The sequence below is a fragment of the Equus quagga genome, chromosome 7, assembly GCF_021613505.1.
Source record: "Equus quagga isolate Etosha38 chromosome 7, UCLA_HA_Equagga_1.0, whole genome shotgun sequence".
Classification (NCBI taxonomy): Eukaryota; Metazoa; Chordata; class Mammalia; order Perissodactyla; family Equidae; genus Equus; species Equus quagga.
This window is the reverse complement of record NC_060273.1, coordinates 25,425,617-25,449,679: the sequence shown is the minus strand read 5'-3', so window position 1 is coordinate 25,449,679 and position 24,063 is coordinate 25,425,617. Positions and strand designations below refer to the sequence as shown.

Here is a 24,063-nt window from a genome sequence, read left to right as displayed (position 1 = left end):
AAGCTAGTGCTCTTTTTTTCCCTCCGGTTCTATTGGGATATGGTTGACATACAACATTGTGTAAGTTTAAGGTGTACAACACGTTGATTTGATACACTCATATATTGCAAAACATTTATCACTATAGTGTTAGCTAACACCTATATCACGTCACATAATTACGATTTCTTTTCTGTGGTGAGAACATTTAAGATTTGCTTACTTTGCAAGTTTCAAGTATATAATATTAGCTATAATCACCATGCTGTACAATAGATACCCAGAATTTACTCACCTTATAACTGGAAGTTTGTACTTGTTGACCAACACAATATTTTTAAATGGTGAAACTCAAGATGGATAAGTATTTACGTACCTTATGGATGGGAATATAAATTTGTTTAAAGCTCCCAGAAAGCAGCTGGGCAGCGTGTTTTAAGAACATTAAGGTGTCCATACCCTTTGATACTATAATCACAGTTCTAGGATTCTATTCTTAAGAAAATATGAAATGTGAATAAAGCTTTATGCATAAAGTTGCTCACCATAGTCAAATTGAACAAAACTAAATTGTCCAAAAATTGGGGAAAAAATTAACTGATTGCGTGAAAGAATTGTGAACAATTGTTACTTTCTTCTGTATTTTCCAAAATATCTCACTGAGATGGTGTTATTTTTATAATCTTTAAAAAATGTAATTAAAAATCTGCTCAGTTGTCTAAACCTAGACAGAATTTAGGTGCACAAAAGCAGAGTGCCCCTTGCTTCCCTTCTTGATTTATCACTGGTTAGTTTGGTTTCCATGGAGACTATAATCTGGGAGGAGTGCAAGGATACACGGGGAAGACCAACAATGTTGCCCTTTTCCTACTTGAGATTTCAGGGTTGTGGGTGGGATGGACACCAATGTAGAATTGCAGTGCATATGGAGGTCCCAATTAGATAAGTTCTTACTTGCTCCCAAGGAGCCATGTCTAGGTTCAGGGGTTTTGTCTTGGGGACTTTTGTCTGTTCCTCCATAGATGCATTCCAAACACCTAGGATGGTGCCTGGCACAGCATAGGCATTCAGTAAATATTTTTTTAATACATAAATAATTGCTTCTAGAGCTTTTCATGATGGCAAGGTTTTTGTTTGCTTTTTTGATTACTGTTTTTCATACCTCTATGCCAGTAATGACCTGAGAAGCTGACCTGTGGTTCCCAGGGTTATGAAAACCAGGGTTGGTGCCAAGGCCCACTTTGGATAACCAAAGAGTAACCAATGTTCCTATGTCCAAAAGTTCCCTGAGATCCTCTTTCATGCTGGGGACAGGAGAGCTGTGTGGTTGTGGGAGTCACAGGCAGAGGGCTAGTGCCCGCACCATCCATGGAAGGATTTTGTCTCTTGCTAAAGTGATCACCCCACAGACTCAAGCCTTGGTCCTTACTTGGTGGGTCGCATGGCCTCTCCATCTAGAAGTCGAAACTCGGGCATGGTGGAATGATAGTAGGACAGCTGCACCTCTGTTGGATGAGTTCTGATGGGTAATGTTTTGCCTATTCCTGCAGCTTCGCAACAACAAGGCAAAAGATGTCTGCTTGGACCAGGGGCCACTGGAGAACCACACAGCAATATTGTATCCATGCCACGGCTGGGGACCCCAGGTAGGAGCCCATCTCTGACCAAGAAGTGAACTCACCAGCCCACAGGGGATTTGTTGGACTTCTGTAGCTTCTGTTGTCTCTACTTTGTAGTTGTTATGTGTTCTAAGATTTTAAGGAGGAGGTTAGGGACTTTCTGGTTGTTTCTCTATAGGAGTTAGGGAAAAGATTCATAAGCAGTTGCATCAGCACAAGTATTAAGAGGATCAATGGACATGTTTCATACCAAAAGGAAAATGTGCATAAACTTCAGAGTCATTTGCCAAAGGCAAGCATATATCACATGTGCATATGTTGTAATTATAAGCAAATATGTCTGCTTACAACTTCAAAGAAATAGTTAGCAGCTTCCTTTATGAGAACCTGATTGACATGTCCATCCTGAAAGGCCATCATCAGTTTGGTGGTAACTATGACCTGGTCTTCAAGTGATGGTACAAGAGCCAAGCGCGGAATGGGAAGGAAGAACGTGCTTCCAGGAGAACAAACAAGAAAATTCAAAAAGGGTAAAACGATCAACCAACAAAGTGAAAATAGAGCCTTGGTAAATGAACATCCTTTGACTACTTTGTGCTAGCCAATGGTGTGTGTGCACAAAGAGCTTAGCAGAAAGTCCCTAAGATTTGGAGAAAACATATACAAAAATGTCGCTAGACTTGACATTCATAAAAAATAACATTATGTCAACCAATCATAATAACAGGCAAGGTACAAAACATTTCTATTCTATTCCAGAAGAGCACTAGACTCTCTGAGTTTCAGTTTATCTGTTTATTTGTAAAGGGAAGACACTAGATAAAATGCCCTGTGAGCTCCCTTTGTCTTTCGTCTCTCTCATGTTCTAGGAACACACTCGTTCACATGCAGACTCACATTCACTGGTCATACACACATGCTCCTGCATGCATTCATTCAGGCTCATGGATTCGCTCTGCTCAAAGTGGTTTTGCTTTCCCATTAAGCCAGTACTTGAAAAGAGAAGAGTTATACTCCTTCTACTGTCACCGCCGGTGGTTCTCACAGTGCAGACCCTCAGCCTCCCTTTGGTGTGTGGTGGGTCCTCTGAAGGTGGACAGGTAATGCTAGACAGATGGAATGCTGAGTGCTTTGATCCTTGTAGCCTCTAGGAGGTGGCAGACAGCATGAGGAGACTGAGGCATGGAGGAGCAAGTGCCTGTGAGCAAACCAGGCTAGAACCCAGGCTCTCCAGCACAACCAAAGCATAGTAAATTCAAATCCAGTCCATTTAGTTCAAGATTGTTTACTGGGCTCTACCACTGCCTACAATTGGCTAAAAGTGCCCATGGGGAGCAGAAGGATGACCAAGAATCCTGGACCCACTCCTCTCCATCAGGAAATAGGGCAGGAGCATCCAAAGTGAGATGGACTGAAGAATCCAGTGGGTGTCTTCATCCATCATTTACCATTCACTCAACAAATGTGACTTGAACACCTACTGCAGGTGCTAGTCACAGGTGGATATGCAGTTGGTGAGATAGAGTCCCTGCTTGTGAGTGGTTTACACTTGAGAGGGAGAGACAAGCAAAGGGGCAGGAGGCCCACAGCATGCCCAGTGTGGAAAGAACAAGGGAGCCCAGGGTACTGGGTGCCGGGAGACAGAGGTGGCCCAGACTGCCTCGAGCTGAGAATGCAAGAGGGAAGAAAGTGCTGAGAGAAGGGCAGAAGGGAGATGGAGGAGCAGCTCTCCAAAGGCCTGAGAAGGCATGCTCCGAGGCACTGGCTCTCACAATTCAGTGCGCAGCAGAATCCCCTGGAAGGCTTGGGAAAGCATCGACTACTGGGCCCGACCCCAGAGTTTCTGTGTCAGGAGGTCAGGGAGGGCAGGGGGCTGAGATTTTGCATTTCTAACAAGTTCCCAGATGATGTCAATGAAGCTGGACTGGGGAGTTTGAAACTTGACCCTGGAGGCACTGGGGAGCCACTGCAGAGTTCACATGGGGGTATGATATGTTTAGACTGGGCACAGCCAGTCCTGGAGGAGTACAGAGAGTATGGATGCTGTGGAGAAGTCTGGCCTTTGGTCCCTACTGACTCTCTAGTTTTCCCCTTCCAGGGACCAAGGAGTGAAGTGCCCTGGAAACCTTGGTGACCAGGGAAGTGGGGGAGGAGAGCTGTGGCCTGCAGAGGATGATCATCAGCCATTTAAGAGATTGCATCTTGGGACAGGCCAGATGACAAGCCAACCATCCATTCCAGCTTGTCTCAAGTGAGACAGCTGGGAGAGGGAGATGGGGACATGGTGGCATTGGGCCAGGAGGGCAGCAGGAGCCTGAACACTGAGCCCTGAGTATGTCCACTCTGGGCCACATTGCTGTACATGACCATCGTTTTGGGAAATGCTGGGAGTAGCTTTTAGAACACTTACCTCCCAGGCCTCTTTGTCCAGTCTTCTGAATAGGTAACACTTGAACTGAGTACTTATTAACTATGACATAGTAGACAATATTGCATTTAGATATTTGCGTAATCAAAAACTGGCCTGTGAAGCCAACTTCTGTGAATGAGAGAGAGTAAAGATGGTCTAAGAAGTGTCTCCCAGAGATCTGAGGCCTCCCTTATATGGCTCTAGGCAGTGGCTTTTTACTTAGGTGTTTCAGGGGAAGGTTTTCTAAGCCACTCAGAAGCTCTCAGAGGAACCTTAGGACCAGCACATTGAGGTGGCAGCATCTGTCTTCTGTGGCCCTGGGTCACCTTCTCCCAGGACCCCGTGCCCTCCCCATTGGCCCTGGCTACTCAGAACACCCTCTAATGCCCTTGTGATGCTCACAGCTCCAAACAGTCTGAGACAGACCCCTGTGAACTTGACCTTTCTCATGCTACTGTCCAGAGCCTTACTCCTATTGCATCCCTTCCCTCAGGGTCCCACCTGGTCACCTGCTAAACAGATCCAACAGGAATGTCTGAGTGGCCCCTCTCCTAGACAACACAGTCAAAATTTAATGAGAGTCTTTACCCTGAAGATGGCCACCTGCTTTCTCCCTGCCCAGCATCAAGTTCTCCTCTCCTGCTGGGAACTTAGTGGCATTCACAGCACAGTGCCGAGGCCTTTGCTGGGAAATAACTGGAATTCATCTTTCACCAGTTCCACCTGCATGCAGAACTTTTCCAAACGCACGCTCCTGCCGTTTAGTTGATTATGGGATGACAAACCAAATTAAGCTGCTCGGTTGCTCCCCCCAACTCCAAGATGAATACGTATAAGTGGGCCCTGGTTGTTTTCCATCAGCTGATTTTTTTAAGCAAATCTAATGATGTTTTCTGTTCTACCACATGCTCTGAATTAGAGTGCATCCTTGGTACTGCTCTCCAGCTGCCAGGCTGCCCCTCCCCTCGCTCATCAAAGTTTCCTCTCCCTCCTTCCCAAACCCTCCATGCTGGGAGTCCTTTCTCCACCAGTCATGGGCCTTGGCATCTTTTTAAACTGCTTCATAAAGTGCTGTGGGCAAACAGCCACTAGTCAAAGCTCCTGTAACAAGGCAACTCCCAGAAGAAGGAATCGGTGTTCCACGAACATTGTTAGCTTAATTAATGGACTCTGTTGTAATTTATTAGCAAACAGCAATTAAACAGAGACAGAATAGGCACTGAGGAGGGTAATTTCCTGTCTTGCAACATGTGTTTGTCAACAAGATGGAAACGGTTCCCAGCCACTCAGAGAGCCTGCTCGCTCACAAGCGTTTGTCGGTGAGCTCATGACCTGCCTTGCTCTTGTCTCATTACTAATTTGAATTACACAAACAACCATTTCTTTTTTGAGCCTCAGTTTTATTTAAAAATAGGATGTCAAGGACACAGCAGCAGCTTTTGGTGTCAGCTTGACCCCATTTAGACAGGAGGTCTTGTCTGAGGAGATGCATGGCCCCCGACTCCACTCCAGGGTCTCCATGGGTCCCCAAACTAGACCAGCCAAAGTCACCCCACAGGGGTAGCAACCGTTTGATACCCCTCCTCTGCCAGCCCCTTCCTGCTCCCTCTCTCAGCCCACCCGGTCAACCTGTCAAGTTTCCCCAGCCACTGCTTCTGACTTCCCTTGAGGACAGAGGTCAAGAAGAGAGAACAGGGTGGGCAGTGCTGCTCCCAGGGGTGCAAATAGCATCTTCCTCAACTCTTAACTCCTCCTTGAATGGCTCTCTCAAATCCTAGCAGCTGAGCTGTTGCCCAAGGTCCCAGCAGTGCAGCAGGCCACAGACTATGTCCCAGCTTCATGGGACAGTCCTGAGTGCTCTGGGCCTGAGCCACGGCAGGCTTGAGACAGGGAGCAAAAATGCTGATGATAAACCCATTTCTGTTTTTAGCAACACAGTTGCTCCTGTTGGGCAGGTAATGACCACCCCCACCCACTCCGGTTACTAATGAGAAATTAAGATTCAGGTAGTACAGTGCCACTTTTCAAACTGAAGTCCTGTGACTCCTGGTCTTGGATACTGTGCTGTGCTATCGGTGCATTCTGGAGAGCATGTCTCATATCCTTGAGCCCCCAAATGTCCTCTAGCCCACTAGAAAGACTTGAAGCAAACATAGGGGCAGTGCTCGGCAAGTGGAATGTGAGAGGTGGGAGCACACAGCATGCTTAGGGGACAGTAACACTGAGGCTAGTGGTCCAGAGTGGCTAATAGGGACAGAGTAGTGACAGCCCGGGTGCCAGGATGAAGGGCCAGGCTCCCCGGCCAGCATCTCAGATGTCACTCACAGGACTGGGAGCCACCAGGAACTCGTTACAAATGCAGATCCCCGAGTCCAACCCTAGACCTACTGAAGGTGGGGCCTGGGAATCTGCATGGTAAGAATCATCTTCAAGTGCTTTATTTTTTCCAATCAACACAATTTATTGAGCATCTGTTCTGGGCCAGGCCATGTTGGCTTCCAGGTAGTGATCTATGTCCCTGTTTGCCCAGGATAGGCCCAGGTTATGCCTAGTGTCCCAGCCTAATTTTTTTTAATTTATAATACTATTTCAGTTTTTATATAATCGAGGTGGGTTTTTTCATTTTCAAGGTACATTCACTCTTTTTAATGCAGTCTTGTGACTTTTGACAAACACAAGTAACCTCACCACAATCAAGACATAGAGTGGTTCTGCCCCCGTCAGCATTCCCCTGAACCCCTGTGTAATTAATCCCACCCTCCGCCCCAGGTGTTTTTATACACATCAACCTTGAGGACCACGTGACTGGGAGTGTTGGTGGGAACCACTACGTGGCTGCACCTGTGCGAATCTAAAACGTCCCTGCCAGCTCTGCTGCGGGCTCCTCCCGGAGCCTCCTCCCGGAGCCTCCTCCCGGAGGTCTGCAGCTCCTCAGCAGCCTGGGCATGAGCAGCAAAGGGTTCAGTGAGGTGGCCCCGGGGAATTCAGGGAGCACACTTCAAAACAGCCACTAGCTTTAGTGGGACCTTCTTAAGACAGATGTGTGCTGTGGAGAGGGGAGTCAGGCTCTGTTCCGAGGACCTCTGTGATGGGATGGGCTCCAGGGAGGGCGTCAGAGGTGTGTCCTCTGTCACTACATTTTCTTCTTCCTCTCTCCTCTTTTCTGAGAAGCTCACATTTCTTCCCTCAGTTAATTCATCACCAGAATGACAGATGAGGATTCTTTTGTCCCATAATTAAATTTAATCTGATCTTGGACTTATTCTTTGATGGCTTCATCTTTTAAGTGATAAATCATCTAAACACCTTGTCATGATGATGCATTGTGCCAATAAGGCGCTAGTGCTCCCCTGGCGTGACAGGGCTCCCGTGAGCTATTAGCATGTGGAAAGCACTTGGAAAACACAGAAGTTAATGACATCCAGCAGCCTCTTGGCTTCCAGAAAAAGTCACATAAGTGTCAGGGCTCAGGGGACGGAGCCATTGAGAGCACATTGAAATTAGCACCCAAGGAGAGATGGCTTTGCCCCAGAAAACAGCCTGTGATTTTGCGAACGGACCTCCCACATGAGTAAGACGCAAACCCAGTAATCCCTTTCAGTTCCTGGAAAGCAATATGAGGTCAAAGCAGGGGAATTTCGACCTTGTGGGAAAACGGTGTTGGAGGAGCGAGGGCAGGTACTTTTTATGCTGGAGAAGTCTACATATACACAAGAGAGCACAGAAAGCAGGAGAGAAAATGCCAGTGCTGTCTTACACATCTGAAATGCAACACCACAGAGCTTCTGAACTGCTCTTTTCCGATTCCTGTTTCTTATGCAATATTTTTACAAACCCTGCCCCTGCATTCCTGGGCAACACATAAATTTGCTTTGCTCATTGCAGATAGCGGGAATATTATTAGCCTTTTCTTCGTTCCTCTGACTCATCTTCTCTCAAAATATTAAAAACATTTCTGATTTTATCATTTTGGCTTGTTAGTGCCTGCCTGCCAGGCCCGACCCCCCTGCAGCCCCCTAGTGCATCCCTGGTGCCTGCCCTTTTTGCAGCGCTCCATGGGGTGCAGGGTTACTCCGCTTCCTGAGACCTTCCCGAGGCTTCGGGGGACCGAGCCTCTTTCTCTGCCAGGGGCTTTGCTTCCCTTCTCCATTTCCAGTTCACAGCTCCCTCTTTCTAATTGTCCCTGACAAGTGGGTCTCCAGTCCGCACACAGAGAGTGGGAATGCTCGATTAGTAGTGTGCAGAGGTAAATGCACGTGTATTTCATTTTGCTTAAGGAGGACTCCAGGTTAAGGAGGAATTGCTGTACTATTTCTTTCTTTCCAGAATAGGTTGATGAGCTATTCTTTCCAGATAATCAGAACTATAATCATAAATTACTTGCCAGTAGAGATTCTTGTTAGAAGTTTTATATGTCTTAGAAGTTTAGTTGATTTTTCTCCAGACACCAAAAGTGATCTAGATGGGTTTTGTATTAATGTGAGGCTTAGAATAAGGAACTCACACTGAACAATATGGTGGTGGCCACATTCTCAGCTGAACCTTCCTACCTTGCCCAGAACTGTCAGATTCAAAGAAAGTCCCTGCTAATCTTTTTCTTTTTTTGCTAAAGATGCAAGAACATTACAGTGAGTTTGAAAAAGACAAATTTAAATCATCCATAATCCTGCCACCCTAAAACAACTGTTATCATTTCTGAAGCTTGCTTTCAGCCTTTTTTTTTTTTTCCAAAAAAAAGATCTTGGTTTCTCAGGTTGTTTTCATATCACTGAGTTAATAAAGACACACTACTACTTCTGAAGGACAAGAAGGGGGAAGGTGAAGCCACCTGGTGAAAAGGTTTTTAGTGTCCGAGCACTATGAGGGGCAGCAGAGTGGATGCAAGGTATTAGAAGAGCCTCGTCCCCTGCCCGCTCAGTTTAGTTCAGAGAGGTTCAGTTTCTCTTTGGAGCAGCAGTGTCTGTTAAATGATTATTTTCAAAGACGTTGCTTGTTTGAAATGGAATTGATCTGAGAACATCGGTAATCAGAATTAAGGGCAGAGCCTGAGGAGTTTAGAGATAGTGGAATTCAGGCCATTGGTGCAGGATGTCAGGGCCTCAGGAGTCTGGGTTCCCCCTGGAAGAGGCTAGAGGAAGACCAAATGTGGGTAGCAGAATGTCCTAGACTGTCCTCATTGTACCACCTGCCTGGCTAGGAGCTAGGGGCTATGCAAAGTGCCACACAGGAGACAATTTGCTGGGATTCCACCCACACAGGGACCACCGAGTGTACTATGGACACACTGATATTGGTGCTAGAAAGGTGTGAAGGCCTTCTTCAAGTTGCTCTGTGACATGGTGGTGTCATTGCCAGCCCCCTTCCTGGGAGTACAGCACTGCAGGGCTTCCTCATGGCTTCCTCCTACAGCTTCAGGGGCTGAGGAGCATAGGTGATGGACTCTGCTTTCAGGGCACTCCTATCAATCATCTTGACTGCCTGATACATCTTCCAAAAGACTTGGTTCACATCTGTGACATTCCTGCAAGGCCTGAGTCTGTGGCCCTTCCATGGAGACCTAAATGTCAACCAGCCAAATACTGAAGGTGAAGCACAAGGAGCCTTGCAGGAAGGCTTTGCACAAGGACATGTGTTCTTATCAATCTCAGTATCTCCCGCTGAAATAGTTGGTCTGGCCATGAACAGGAAAGGGGATTTCAACTTGTGGAACATTTGGAGAGCCAAAGGTTCACCCGAGCACTCCAGGTATTGTGTCATTGCATAGTCTGTTGGGGATGAGGCTCCTAATATACTGCCAAGGCCAGCCAGGAGCTAGGCAGAGCAACCCATGGCTAGGGAAGGTCTTTGATCCCTGCATCTTATGTGAGACTGGAAATGAGGAGATGACACTTTGCACACATCCTGCACCAAAGTTAATTCTTCCATCGTGGTGCTAAGAGGCATTACCTACCTGTGTGTTCTTGTGTTCGTCAGGAGTTCCACATCACATCCTGTGTCTCCCTGCTCTACAGAGCTCAATAAGTATTACAGAAAAGTCATTATTTGTAAGAGAAGAGTCTGTGAGGGATGGGAGCAGAAAGCCATTTATTGAGCCACTAGAGGCCTGAAATTGTGCTAAAAGTGCCTTAAATACATTATTTTACTTAACCATCATAACATACCTGTGAGGTAGGTATTACATGTCTGCTTTATGAATAAGGGGATTGAAGCTTGTTGAGATCAAATGACTTCTCCAAGTTCATAGAAATGGCGAAGTCAAGTTTTCAAACCCTAAGTGTTGGATTCTGGGGACTCAGAGATGTTATGGAAGTGTCACAGCCAGCCCATTTCATTGTTTCTTGCATTGTTTCTGAGAGGCCTCCCATCAGTCCCATTTTAAAGATGGGAAAACTAAGACTCCAAGACCAAAGATGTTGGGATGCAAAGCATGAGGGGGAGTGACCAAACATGAGGCCAGATCAATAAGCAGGAGGTGCGTAGTGTAGAGCCCTGTAGGCTGTTAAGGAGTTCCAGCTTTGTGCCAGTGTCAACAGGAAGCCATTGAAAGGTTTTCAGTAGAGGGTTGGGGTTGGTCTGATTTATGTTTTGGAAGGGTCACCTGAGCTTGCAGTTTGGGGAGTGGATTAGAGAGATCTTGAGCTAGAGACAAGAACTGCAGTTACGAGACGGGATGATCTTGTCAAAAGTCAGTCACCTAAACTCCAGTGATGACAATGGAGATACTGAGAAGTAGACAAATTCAGAATCTGATTAAGGATAAAGTTAGACCCATACTTGACACTATGCACAGGGTTAAATTCCAAATGGATTAAGAATCTAAATGTAAAATATGAAACTATGCTAGTACTAGAGAAAAATGGGTGAATTCCTCTTTAACGTCAATGTAGGGAAAGGCTTTCTACTAAAACTTAAAATCCAGAGACAGCTAAAGAAAAAACTTATGTATTTGACTACCTTAAAATTAAAAAAGCTTGCATGGCAATATAACATCATAAACAAAGTCAAAAGACACCTGACAAACTGGGAGAAAATATTTGTAACATATAGCACAAAGGCTAATATCCCTATGATATAAAGGATTCTTAAACATTGAGGAGCAAGGGACTAAAAAATTGATAGAAAAACAGGAAAAAGGACACAGACAAGTTGCCAAAAAGATAAAAATGGTCCCCAAATACATGAAAAAATGTTCAAACTCGTTCCTAATTAGGGAAATTCAGAGTAAAATTCTGAGATACAATTTCTCACCTATTAGATTCACAAAAATTTTAAAATTTGACAACATATTCAGTTGTCAAGGTTTTGGAGAAATAGCCACTCATATAGAGTGCTGGTGGAAATGCACATTGGTGCCACCTTCCTGGAGGGGAGTTTGGTAATTCCCAGCAAAGCTACAATACCCTTTCTTTTGACCTGGAAATCCTACTTCTAGAAATCTACTGTGAAGGTTCATCTCCAACAACATGAAAATCCATATGTACATTGCAGTACTGTTTGCAATTGTAAAATATTAAAAACTACCTTAATGCCAATTCATGGGAGAGTGGTTGGTTGAAAAAGCTGGAGTACAGCTACATGGTGGAGTAGTACACAGCTGGAAAAAAGGACACTTTCTATGAACTGATAGTGATTTCTCAACATATTGTTAAGTGAAAAAGGCAAAGTACAAAAGAATATGTATAGTATGCTAACTTTCATTTCAGACAAATGGTAATATAAAAATAAATACCTGTCTCTGCTCACCTGTGCAAAAGAGATACAGGAAGGATAAACCAGGAACTGATGAGATTGGTGACCTAGAGGGTATGGATGAGAACGGGATGGGAAAAATGTGGAATGGGAGCAGGAGAAAAGGAATGGAGAGTGACACCCTCTCTCCATGTGCCTTCTATGAAGTTCTGACTCTTAGAACCATGGTTATGTTTCAAGCAGCCAAAGAACAATAAATTCAACTCGAATGTGGGGAAGAGGCCCCACAACGGAATGCAAACAGTAAAAAGTTAGCCTAGCGATATTATAAATGAGTAAAATAACCACACCGAAAGGAGCAGGAAGAACAGCACTAATCTGTCACATTGAAGAGTTTGAACGATTTTGACCGGATACTCTAAGGTTAAAGGAAAAAAGAACCATTGCCAATACTGCATTCTAGTAAGGAAGCTTGTTTTCCACAGGGGTCTGGGCTAACAGTTCTGAAACTCCAGTATGTGTATACTAGGATTGAACCAGTAAGTACATAAAGTATAGGTAATGAGAACCAGGTTTCTTGCTGTTGGAGAAACAGGTTACAAATAAGGAAAGGGGGATGGCTAGACTGAATCCTGGGATGTTGGATTGAAATATGAGGTATCAGTAGGAATTCACTTTATATGTATATAATATATATATAAACATATATATATAAAAAATATATGTACATAAATATATATATAGAGAGAGAGAGAAATGTGGAAATAAATTTGTAGAAAATGTAGAAATAAAAATAATGTGTGCATGAGTTCTATATATTTCTTAGCTCTGAGCGGGCCTAGAAGCAATGAAAGCAAGTAGCAATGAACATATCTAGCTCAGATTTTGGATGATTCCAGGGAGGGAGCAGGGAAAATACAAGTGAACCTGGAAAATCTTGTGATGCCAGAATGAAAGGAAATTCTCAAAAAAAGATGGTGGCTCGTCAAAGGACCACAGGAGCCACCTTGAAGAAGTTCCTAATGGCCAATTCTAGAACTATTTGAGAAGAAAATAAATAACAATAATATTGGATTGTCACCCATATAATAAAAACAGAGAATCCGCAAGTCCATACTGATATAAATAAATAAATGGCAGAAGGACAGCTCTTCCCTTCAATAGAGGTCCACTTGATCAACGTAGAAGGAATGTGGGAAATGAAAATCACCATTCCACAATCATGACAGTAATAATTGCTGCAATCCAGAGCTATCAATGGATGCTAAAATTAATGGGTAAATATAGGGTGAAAATAAGATATGTGCATAGTTTCAAAATATGTCCCTTTGTAAAGGGAAAATAGTAACTTTACAGTTGAGAAACCCAGAGGACACCACTGTAACCAAGTGATCAAGGCTAATGTCACCAGCAATAAGATATCATGTACCCCTGATCTGATGCCCTGAGAAGGGCACAACTTACCTCTGAGGTTTTCTTGCTAAAAACACGTAACTGTAACCTTAATCTAACCATGAGAAAACATCAGACAAATCCAAATTCAGGGTATTCTACTGCCTAACTGTGGGACTCTTTGAAAGTGTCAAAGTCATCAAAAACAAGGAAGACTGAGGAGCTGTCCCAGATGGAAAGAGACTAAGGAGACACAACAATGAAATGCAGTGTGGGATCCTGGATTGGATCCTGGAAGAGAAAACTGGCGTTCCAGTGAGGTCTGTAGGTTAGTGAGTAGGATTGTCCTAGTGTCGACTCCCTGGCTTTGATCATTGTACTATGATTACATAAGATGCTAACATTAGGATAGGCTGGGGGCTAGGTATACAGGAACTGTCTAGGCTATTTCCACAGCTTTTTTGTAAATCTAAAACTATTTTGACGTAAAAGTTTAAAAAACTGTTTCAAATGTCGAGTTGGCTGGAATTGTTGGTTGAGAGGTTGAGAAAGGGATGAGGGAGGCAAAGGTGACACTCAAGTCCCTGGTTGACGGGTGGATAGTGGTACCATTTGCTGGGATTGGTGACACAGGTTTTGGGGAAGGAGGATAAGTTCTGTTTGGGGCATTGTGAGTTTGGGGCGGGTGGGCCTTGGGAATACCAACAGTGATGTCCTCCGGGCAGCTGGACAATACAACCCAGTGCTGAGGACAGAGTGGCAGAGGCAGATGAGTCTCTGGGTACGTGCCAGGTGAGGACAGAGCAGTGGTCCTAGGACAGACCCTAGTGCAGCTCCACATTTTGTGGGTGACAGAGCCAGAGCAGTTGACACCAGAAAGGCGGGTGTCACACCAATCAAGCAACAGCAGAGTCAAATGCTGCTAGCCAGAAGACCAGTAGCTAGACTACGCTGTCTGTTAGATGTGGTAACAAAGAAACTGTGGGTGAGAGGACTCTCCACAGAGCGTGGAAAGGAAGCCAAACTGGAGTGGGTGCAGGGGAGAAAGGGAGGTGAGGAAGTGGAGACACGATGGAGAGAACTCTCCAGAAGCTCAACTTTGAGGGAAGGTGAGAAGACCCGTGAGGTGGCAGCGAGGGGCTGGAACTAGAGAGCACGTTTCATGAAGGGGAATGAAAGACTAAAGAGAAGGGAACTAGTTACGTTGCTAAAATATTAGTGAAAAATCCAGAAACACTGAGGATTAATGCTCAGAAAGTAAATGTTCTGTCATCTTAATCTGAGCAAAACTGTACCAAACACTAAATTTCCCCTAGTTCAAATTATGAGCTATTGGAGAAGAAGTGTAGGCCTTTTTTTCCTCCTTGAGAGGAATTCATTGATTCACCTCAACGGAAACATGGAACTCAATTGACCTACCAGCCCCAGTTTACCCTTCTGAGAACCAGTGTCCAGCCCACCCAGCATAGCTTGCAGTGCTGAAGGCCCCAAATTCCTGGGAAGGGCAGTATTCCAGGGCAGTGTTCTCTCCAACTGAGGAGGCTGTGGCACATGGTGGGCAATCTCCAAATGGTGAACGTTGAATGAAGCGCACACAAATGGCATATCAGCTGCTGGCAGGGAAGGGACCAGATGCTTTGGCCACGCCCATGTCGTGGCCATGGGATGAGCCCAGGGTGGCTGCAGCCTGGCACAAGCTCCGGGATATGTTTGTGGGCGCAGGTGGGAGGGTGGAGACAGGCAGCCTGAGAGAAACCAATCTGGTTGGAGACGTTCACAAAATGAGGAGGGAGAAGCCACTGTGCAAGTGGGAGTTTTGGCTTCTAGAATCAAGAGAAAAAATATAGTCTCTTCAGTGGAAGGAAGAAGAGGGGAAGTGCCCTAACTTTTGCAGGGTCATTGTCATTGGTTAAATAACATTATGCAAATGAACAGACCCAGAACAAGGCCTGGAGTAAAAAAATCAGTGATGTTAGAAACCTGGACCTGAATCTCAGGGGTTGGTTCCATTTCAGAGCATCTTCACATCCACTCTCACTCATGAACATCCTAACCAGGCTTATGTCTACCTCCTCTGTTAAGGCTCTGAATTCCTGGATGGTTGAGGCTGATCAAGGCTGGCATCTACTAAATGGTTTGCCTGGGATTCATCAGGGAACATGTCAGGAGCAGAAAACAGGGGGAAGTCTTTTCCCCCCACTGCAGAGGTGTGAAGGAGGGGCGGTGAGTCCAGGATGAGAGGCCCTGAGGGCTAAGGACCCGAGAGCATCAGTGGAACACAGGCTGGCTTTGGGGATGCAGAGCTGAGTGCCAAGAGTCCAATCCCAGGCCCAATCCTTCCAGGAATCCAGCCCGTTCCAGGCAAGGGCACATATACTCTGGACCAAGCCAGGGAAATGAAGTGGGGTTGGGGAGGAAAAGGGGAGGAGCAGAGCAGGGGGCTGGCCCCAGCCTTCCCTGGGTCAGGCGTCCAACACAAGCAACCCACTGACCCAGCCCAAGAGAACCTGGTGTGCTGGGTAGCTGGCCCAGGGTTCTCAGCTGCCCAGCGGTATTATTGAAGCCTTGGGGCAGCAACCCTTGGACAAATGGCTCTGAGAAAGAGCAGGAAGCCTAGAGTGGCCGAGTGCTGGGAAGCAGCTAGGGTCAGGAAATCCTGGCCACATGAGGCCACACAGGAGCCTAGAAGGAAGAAAAGAAGTCTGCAGTGAAGCAGAAACAAGGCCCCAGTTCTCTACCAGTACATGAGGTCAGGGAAAATAAGAATAACAAATAGACAGGGTTTACCATGAGCACATCCTCTTATGCATTTATTTAATTCTTTAACTATCCTATGAGGTAAATCCTAAAGTTATCCCCCTTTTGAAAATGAGGAAACAGAGTCCCAGGGGCTAAAGTAACTGGTGCAAGGTCATAAAACCGTTCAGTGGCAGAGCTTGGATTTCTTAAGCAGGCTCCACAGTCCAGGTCCTTAACCGTAAGATATATGCCTCTTTGATAACATAGCACAAAGCCAGGAATGCTGTCTCAGGTGGCAAAATGAGAAGGTGATCTAAGTAAGATCACACTAAAAAGGGAGCAAAGTGTCTGCCAACACTTCCGCACTGTGCCAGGATACAATCTTCCCTTCCTATTTCATATACAGAGACAAGAAAGAAATGCATCTGTTTTTTGAAAAATAGAGTCTGTCTTATTGAAAAAATAAGAGTCTTTGCTCCTGTAACTAATTTAGCCATCAGGGTGAGCTTCAAAGGCCTACTTAGGCATTTGCTCCTGGTCCCTGGGAAGCTGGAGTGGCCTACACTGCTACCGTCCCCCTCCCCCTTGACTCTTCCAGCCCCCATCCTGGTGTCCCCACACTCAGGATCCCGCTCCAAGAGGCCGCCACCTCTCTCCACAAAGCTCTGTGGGCCAGACCCTGCCATCCCCCCACCTCCATCAGCGCTGCGCCAATCCATCCACTCATGGACCTGTCTCTGCAGGAAAATCAACGCAGGGTTGCACAAATATGTCTCCCCATTCATTCTAAGTAGCAAGTGCATCTTCTGGAAACATGATGCTTTAATCCAGCATGCTGAATCGTAATGGTGTAAGGGAGAAGACTGAGGAGGGAAGTCGTCGGGACCATCCCGCCCCCAGGAACTGGCTCTCTACAAACAAAGACCTGGTTCTATAGCGTGCCTTTAAGCTCCCAGATATATTTTTAAATCAACTTTATTGAAGTATAAGATACATATAATAAACTGCACTATTTAAAGTGTACAATTTGATGAGTTTTGACAGTTGTACACACCTGCGGAACTGCCTCCCTAATCAATATATAAAACTTTTTCATCCCCTGCAAAGTTTCCTTCTGCCCTTTGGGTCCACCCCCAGCTCCCAGGCATCCACTTGGAGATACAGCTGGAGGCATTTTTTCTGTCTTCAGTTTGGGATCTGGCATGCCCTAGACAGCGACTGAGAAAGTCTGTTGTTTTGAAGACTATACACATGCACGTGTACTCACCAGAAACCATTATGGTGGCTTCACCGAGCCACAAACAAATTCACCCCAAAGCAGGTGGGAAACAATGGAACCCTTCTCTCTGTCTTTTGACTAGGAACTGGGTAACTCCATTTTTCATTTAGCCTTGGCTTTCTACACTGACTAAGCCTGATTTTAAAGTGATGAGAAAGACCCTTAATATGGAAGCAATTGCAAACTGTGTTTTTATTGACAAGCCGATGGATTTTGCTGTGTTCCAGAGTCATTCCACAATTATTTGGCTGGTTTTTGATTATCTGGCTATAACCTGCATGTTTTAGTTTTCCCTGAAGGCTATTAAATGTGGGTTAATAGTTGTGTGTGCCTCTTAGATCATCTGAAATAGAAAATTCCTTTTTCTCCTAAATGAGAATTAATTGTATTTGAGCTCAGAGGGTTTTTTCCTAATGCATTAGGGTTGTGGATAATGACGTTCATTTCTCCTCGTGGGCGCAGCAGCCAAACCTAGAATAATCCCATTCGATTCAAAAGACATTTATAGAGCATTTTCTTTTTGCTAGATATTTACTTGGCCCTTATGCTGGATAAAAATGTGTAGGATGCTGTTGTCCTGAAACAACAGCAACAACCAAAATCTGTAGCAGGGAAAGACACACTCATAGAATGCACAATTATGTAAGCTGAAAGAGATCAGATCTGGGCGGAGGCTTTGTGGAGCCAGTGGAGATGGGGTGGGGGAGAGTGGGAATATGCTCTATACAGGGAAGACTGTTGGCTCTCCTCAAGTCATCCTACACACTAAGCCAAGAAACCAGGAGTTAAGCCTGAAAAGATAAGTTGGGGCTATGTGGTGGAAGGTCACAGTAAATAGTTTATTCTTAAATCAGTAGGCAGGGGAAGCAATTGATTTGAACCTATGGGGTAGGACAGATGGATCTGGGAAGGCCTAGAGGCAGGAAGACCAGTTGCAAAGCCGCTGCTGCAGCTCAGTTCCCAGAAAAGTCACATCTGGAATTTTAGGAGGAAGTATATGAGAGAGACGGATGGAGGCAGAAAGTGTAAGACTTGTAACTTTGTGGATGAGGAGGTTGAGGGAGAGGCAGGCGGTAAAAGTGATTCAAGTTTGCAAAATCTAGAGCTGGGAAGAGATCAGGACAAGGGTGTATAACAGAGAGCCAGCTCTGGAGAAGTGAGAGTCAACCAGTTTCAGGCAGTTATACACTCAGAAGAGGAAGCTTCACCCATTGCTGCTCAGTGGAGCATGTGATGTGTAAACGTCTGCTTCTCCTCCTATTAGCAGGATCACCTTGGCAACAGTAGGCATCATAGTGAGGTGACAAATTCCACAGATAGTGACTTGGCCACAATTTTGTGGTAAGCCTATAGAAAGAAGGTGATGAGATGGCTTCCCACAGTAGACCAGATTAGATACTTTGAAGGGTTTCTGCACTCCTGTGTAACTAGATTCTAGATCAACTACAACAAATAGAATTTTAAAACCTTTCTAGGCACACAAGAAGTGGTTGTAACCATTGACTTTTGCTGCGTAACAAATCACCCCCCATCACCCCACGACATTTTCGGATAAACAAAATCTGAGTGTGTTTACCATGACAGACAACCACCAAAGGAACTTCTAAAGAATGTACTTTAAGAGGAAGAATGTCTTGAGGCAAGAATGAATTATAAACAGAGAAATGTATAAACATATAAGTAAATCTAAACAAACATCTCTTAAATAAGATGATAAGAATAATGTCTAATTTGGGGTAGGGAGATAGAACCAGAAGACTGAAACAGTTAGAAGGAGGTGATAAGATTTAGTTTCCTAATGTCCTTGAATTTTACTGAGTGGAAGTGGATGTTAAGATATTGAATAACATTAGATTTTGCTAAGTTGTTAAATTTTAAGAGTAAACAATAAAATGGTAGAAATGGAGTATAATTTCCAAATCTGTAGAACGGAAAAATGAAATATGATCACATTCCAACAGATAAACCAAAACACAACCAATCCAAACAAAGACAAAATAAAGGAGAAAAAGAAAACAGAGAAGGCTGGACACATCAGAAAACACAAAGGATAGTAGAAATGAGTCCAAATATGTCATTAAGCACAATAAAAACAAATGCACTAAACTTTCTGATTAAGAGACAGAGATTGTCACCTTAAATTTTTAAAAATCCGGGAGTATTCTTTTTTCAACAAATATATCTAAAACACAAGGAGAGGGAAATGTTGGAAGTAAAGGGATGGGAAAGGGTATGGTAGGCAAATTCTAAAGAGCAGAAAGCTGGGGTCACTACCTTAATATCAAACAAAGTAGCTTTTCACATAAAATACATTATCGAAGATGAAGTGTGTCATTTCGTGAAGATGAAAGATTCAACTCACCAGGAAGATAGAATCATTCTTAACTTGGATGACCTCTCCCATCTGTCATCTTCTCTTCTCCTTCAGTGTCACCACTTGAGTTCAGACCTTCATCAACCTCATCATGCCCCACCACAGTTCATTCTCCGCTCAGTAGCCAGTGTGGTCATCCCACAATTCAGATGGCTTCTTATGATAAAGCCCCGATTCCTGAGCATGCTGTGTCCACACGTTGCAATCTCATCGGTACTCTACCCCCTGCTCCCCACTTGTGCCCATCACAGCTATTACATTCTATCATGGTAACTATGCTTGAAGCTTTCAAAACACATTGCCTCTGGTCTCCAGGCCTTTGGACATGCTGCTTTCTTTGTCCAGTCTAGTCTGCCCTCTCCTACTTGCTTGGTTGACTGACTCCATCAAGGTTTTACTTAAATGACCCTCCTCTGGGGAACCTTCTCTGACCTTCCTCTTCTGGATGGAGGCCCCTCCTGTTCTGGCGCTAAGAACTCCCGTAGTATATTTCATAGCATTATTTCACACTTTGTCCCCCTTGCCTCTTTACTTGCCTGCCTCCCTGGGTAAGCTGTGAGCTCCTTGAAGGCAGGTACTGTCATTCATCATGATGTCAGCAAGTATTTTTTGAGCACCTACTACGTGCCAAGGATTCTTCTAAGAGCTAGGGATAGAACCGTGAACAAACAAACAAACAAACCAAACGTCTGCCTTCATGTCTCTCACGTTCTAGTGGAGGGAGTCAGAAAACAAACTCTATAAATAAGGAAAATATATAGTTTTAGAAAATAATAGGTGCTTGGAGAGATATAAAACAAGGAAAGGGACAAGGAGTAAATGCTGGAGGAGAAATTTTAAATAAAATAGTCAAGGGAAAGACTCATCAAGAAGTGACATTTAATCAGAGACTTCAAAGAGGTGAGGGAGTGAGCCATTCAAATATCTGGGGGAAGAGAATTTAAGAGAGAAGGACCAGTGAGTGCAAAGGCTCTGTGCAGGAGCAAGGGTGGCCTGTTAACAGATCAACAAGGAGGCCAGCATGGCTGGAATTTAGTGAGTGGTGGTGGTGGGAGTCGAGCTCAGAGACCCATTATTAGATTGAATTGGGCCTTGTAGTCCATTCTAAGGACTTTGGACTGTTATTTTGGGTGAAATGAGAATCCTTTGGAGGATGTTAAGTAGAGGAATGGCATGACCCAACTCCAATTCAAAGTAACATATTGTAGACAATGTAATATTTTAAAAGCAATCACTCTAAATGCAATATTGAAAACAGACCAAGGAAGACAAGGGTGGGAGCTGGGGGACAAATTAGGAGGCCATTATACTAATATAGTCCAGAGATGGAGGGTGGTTGGAACAGGGAGGTAACAGAGGAGGTGAAATCGGGATACATTTGCTAATGGATTGAATGTGGTGGGTCAGACAAAGGCAAGTAAAGGATGAAGCCAAAGTGTTCCTCCTAAGCAACTGGAAGGATGGAGTTGTCATTACCAAGATGGAACAGATGTTGGATGAGTATTGGGGAGGGTGGGGTACACAGGGGAGGAAGAATTCAGTTTTGGTTATGTAACTTTGAAATGCTTATTAGACATCCAAGTGGTATGCCAAATGGGGAGTTAGATATACAAATCTGGAATTGAGGGAAAAGTTTGGTTTGGAGATAGAAATGTGGCACAATGAGCCAACTTAGCATATAGATGCTTTCAAAAGCCCTAAGAATGACAAGCTTTCCAAGAGACTGAGTGAAGAGAGAAGAGGTTGTATCACCTGCACCCAGCACAGCCTCTGGCCCACAGTTGGTGCCCAATATAAAGACTAAGAAAAAGCAATTGAAGTTGACAGTTAGAAGAGCCTGTTGACCTTCAAGAGAGCAATTTCGATGTAGTAGTGGTGGTAGAAGGCAAATGGCAAGGCATTAAGGAATAAGAGAGAGAAACTCCAAAGACAAAATTGGGAGGTAACCAGAGCTGTGGCTAGAGAAGATTTTCTGGGCATAAAGATCTGGTTATGTTTGAAGCTTTTCGGATGGAAGAAATGAAAAAGAAGAGAGAAATAATGGCCTAGGCTACCTGTGGAGTGAGATGGGGCAGAGAGGGACGGAAGAGAGGAAGTGTGAAGGAAGAGAGGTTCTGAGGGGTAGAGGAGAGAACTTCTCAACAAAGTGGGAGGTAAGATTCTCTGAGGGCAGTGAGGGCCCAGGACACCAGGCTAGGGATTGAGGAAGAAGGACATTTTTAAAATTTAGACCCTGGTGGGGGTGGGAAGTGTATTGGCTGACAGAGAGTCACATGAGGTAAATGAAAATATGAGAGAACTGGGGTGAGGCCCAGGCAGGGTTGGCACATGAGTCTGCAGTGGGCGTGGCCAACCAGCACCTGGTCCTGGCCCCCTGGAGGTAGGAACCAAGGTGACTGGCAAAGCCTGCGGTTCTGAGTGACTGTGAGGTACCAGGGTGGCTGCCTATGGTTCACAGAAATGCACTAGCAATGAACTTTCCAAAAAGGAAAGTAAGAAAACAATACCATTTACAATAGTGTCACAATAGATAAAATACTCAGGAAGAAATTTAACTAAAGTACAAGATTTGTACACTGAGAACTACAAAACATTGTTGAAAGAAATGAAAGACTTAAACAAAAAAGATCCCGTGGTCATGGATTAGAGGACTTAATATTGTTAAGATGACACTACTCCCTAAGTTGATCTACAGATTCCATGCAATGCCTATCGAAATTCCAACTGCCTTTTTGGCAGAAATGGACAAGCTGATCCTAAAATTCATATGAAAATACAAAGGACCCAGATTAGCCAGAACAATATTAAAAAAGAACAAAGTTGAAAAACTCACACTTTGGTATTCTAAAACTTAGTACAAAGCTGTAAAAATCAAGACAGTATGGTACTGACGAAAGGATAGACATACAGATCCATGGAATAGCATTGAGGGTTCAGAAGCAAATTCTCACATTTATGGTCAATTGATTTTTGACAGGAGTAACAAGACAATTCAATAGAGAAAGAATAATCTTTTCAACAAATGGTGCTGGGACAACCAGATATCCACATGAAAAAGAATGAGTTTACATCATATAAAAAATTAACTCAAAATACATCAAAGACCTAAATGGAAGAGGTGAAATTAGAAAATTCTTAGAAAACATGAGGCTAAATCTTCATGACTTTGGATTTGGCAGTGGTTTCTTAGATATGACATCAAAAGCACAAGTAACCAAAGAAAAAAATAAATTGGACTTTATCAAAATTAAAAACTTTCGTGCTTCAAAGGACACTATCAAGAAAGGGAAAGAACAACCCACAGATGGGAGAAAATATTTGCAAACCATATATCTGGAAAAAGTCTAGCCTCCAGAATATATAAAGAACTCTTACAACTCAACAATAAAAAAACAAATAAGCCAATTAAAAAATGGGCAAAAGATCTGAATAGACATTTCTCCAAAGAAGATATGCAAATAGCCAGTAAATACATGAAAAGATACCCAACATCATTAGTTATTAGAGAAACGCAAACCAAAACCACAATGAGATACCACTTCACACCCACTAGGATGGCTAGAATAGGAAAAAAAAGAAAAGACAGACAATAAGAATTGGCTGGATGGTAGAGAAATTGGAGCCCTGGCCCATTGCTGGTGAGAACGTACAATAGTGCAGCTGCTTTAAAAATAGTTTGACAGTTCCTCAAAAAGTTAAACTAGACTTAACCATGTGACCCAACAATTAGCAATTCCTCTCCTAGATATATACTTAAGAATTGAAAACATATGTTCACACAAAAACGTATACATGAATGTTCGTAGCGGCATAATTCCTAATAGCCAAAAAAGTGGAAATACCCCAAACATCCTGATGGATGGAGATATGGGATGGACAAGAGGAGATGAGACACACTCACGCCTTGAAGGGAGATACTAGAGCGTGTGGATCCATGTTGCTCCAATGACTTGAGAGGAGATAGCTGGGGCTGGAAGAGTTAGAGAAGACACTGTGGAATGGAGAGAATTGCACTGAGGTCTAGAAAAGTTGAAGCCAGAGAGTTCTAGAGGAAGGCCAATAAACAGCATTTCCAGGCAGGGAAATAGCTAGAGCAAAGCCTGGAGGCAGGAAAGGCTGTTAGACATGCAGGAGATAGGAAGCAGAGGTCCTTAAGGAGGGAGCGTGGGAGTGGCCAGACTTGCTGAAGGGCGCCACAAAAGCTCCCTAGTCAAAGACTGGGGCCAAAAAGGGTATTAGGTTGATGTCAGGTCCCAGTGCTCACCATCCTACTGCCTTGTCGGGGAGAAGCTGGTGTGAAATCTGTTGGCCTGACTTTAGCCCCATCACCTGTTCACCGTGGCACGTTTCTCTGACCCTGGCCCCTCAGTCAGGACAGCAGAACCTGTGCATGTGGCCTCATATTTGTGGTGTGAGAAAGCACCTTTCCTCAGAACAGAAATCCCACAGGGCCCTCCTCACCTGCCCTGCCCACCCCGATGCCTGCTTGGCTTGGGGCTGGCGTGTGCCCTTTGCAGGTCCTGGCAGCCTGGCTTGCATTGTTTTCATGCCCTAACAGACCTCAGAAGGGAGAGCCGCTAAC

General features: G+C 44.4%; 1 protein-coding gene across 2 annotated transcripts in view; it reads left to right on the top strand.

Moving 5' to 3' along the window:
- GALNT17 (polypeptide N-acetylgalactosaminyltransferase 17) overlaps positions 1–24,063 on the top strand; it is a 454,995-nt gene that overhangs the window by 425,696 nt on the left and 5,236 nt on the right. For both annotated transcript variants that reach the window (XM_046667386.1, XM_046667384.1), the window contains exon 9: positions 1,530–1,625. In XM_046667386.1, coding sequence (XP_046523342.1) covers positions 1,530–1,625 — 96 coding nt within the window. The remainder of the gene's footprint in view (positions 1–1,529; positions 1,626–24,063) is intronic.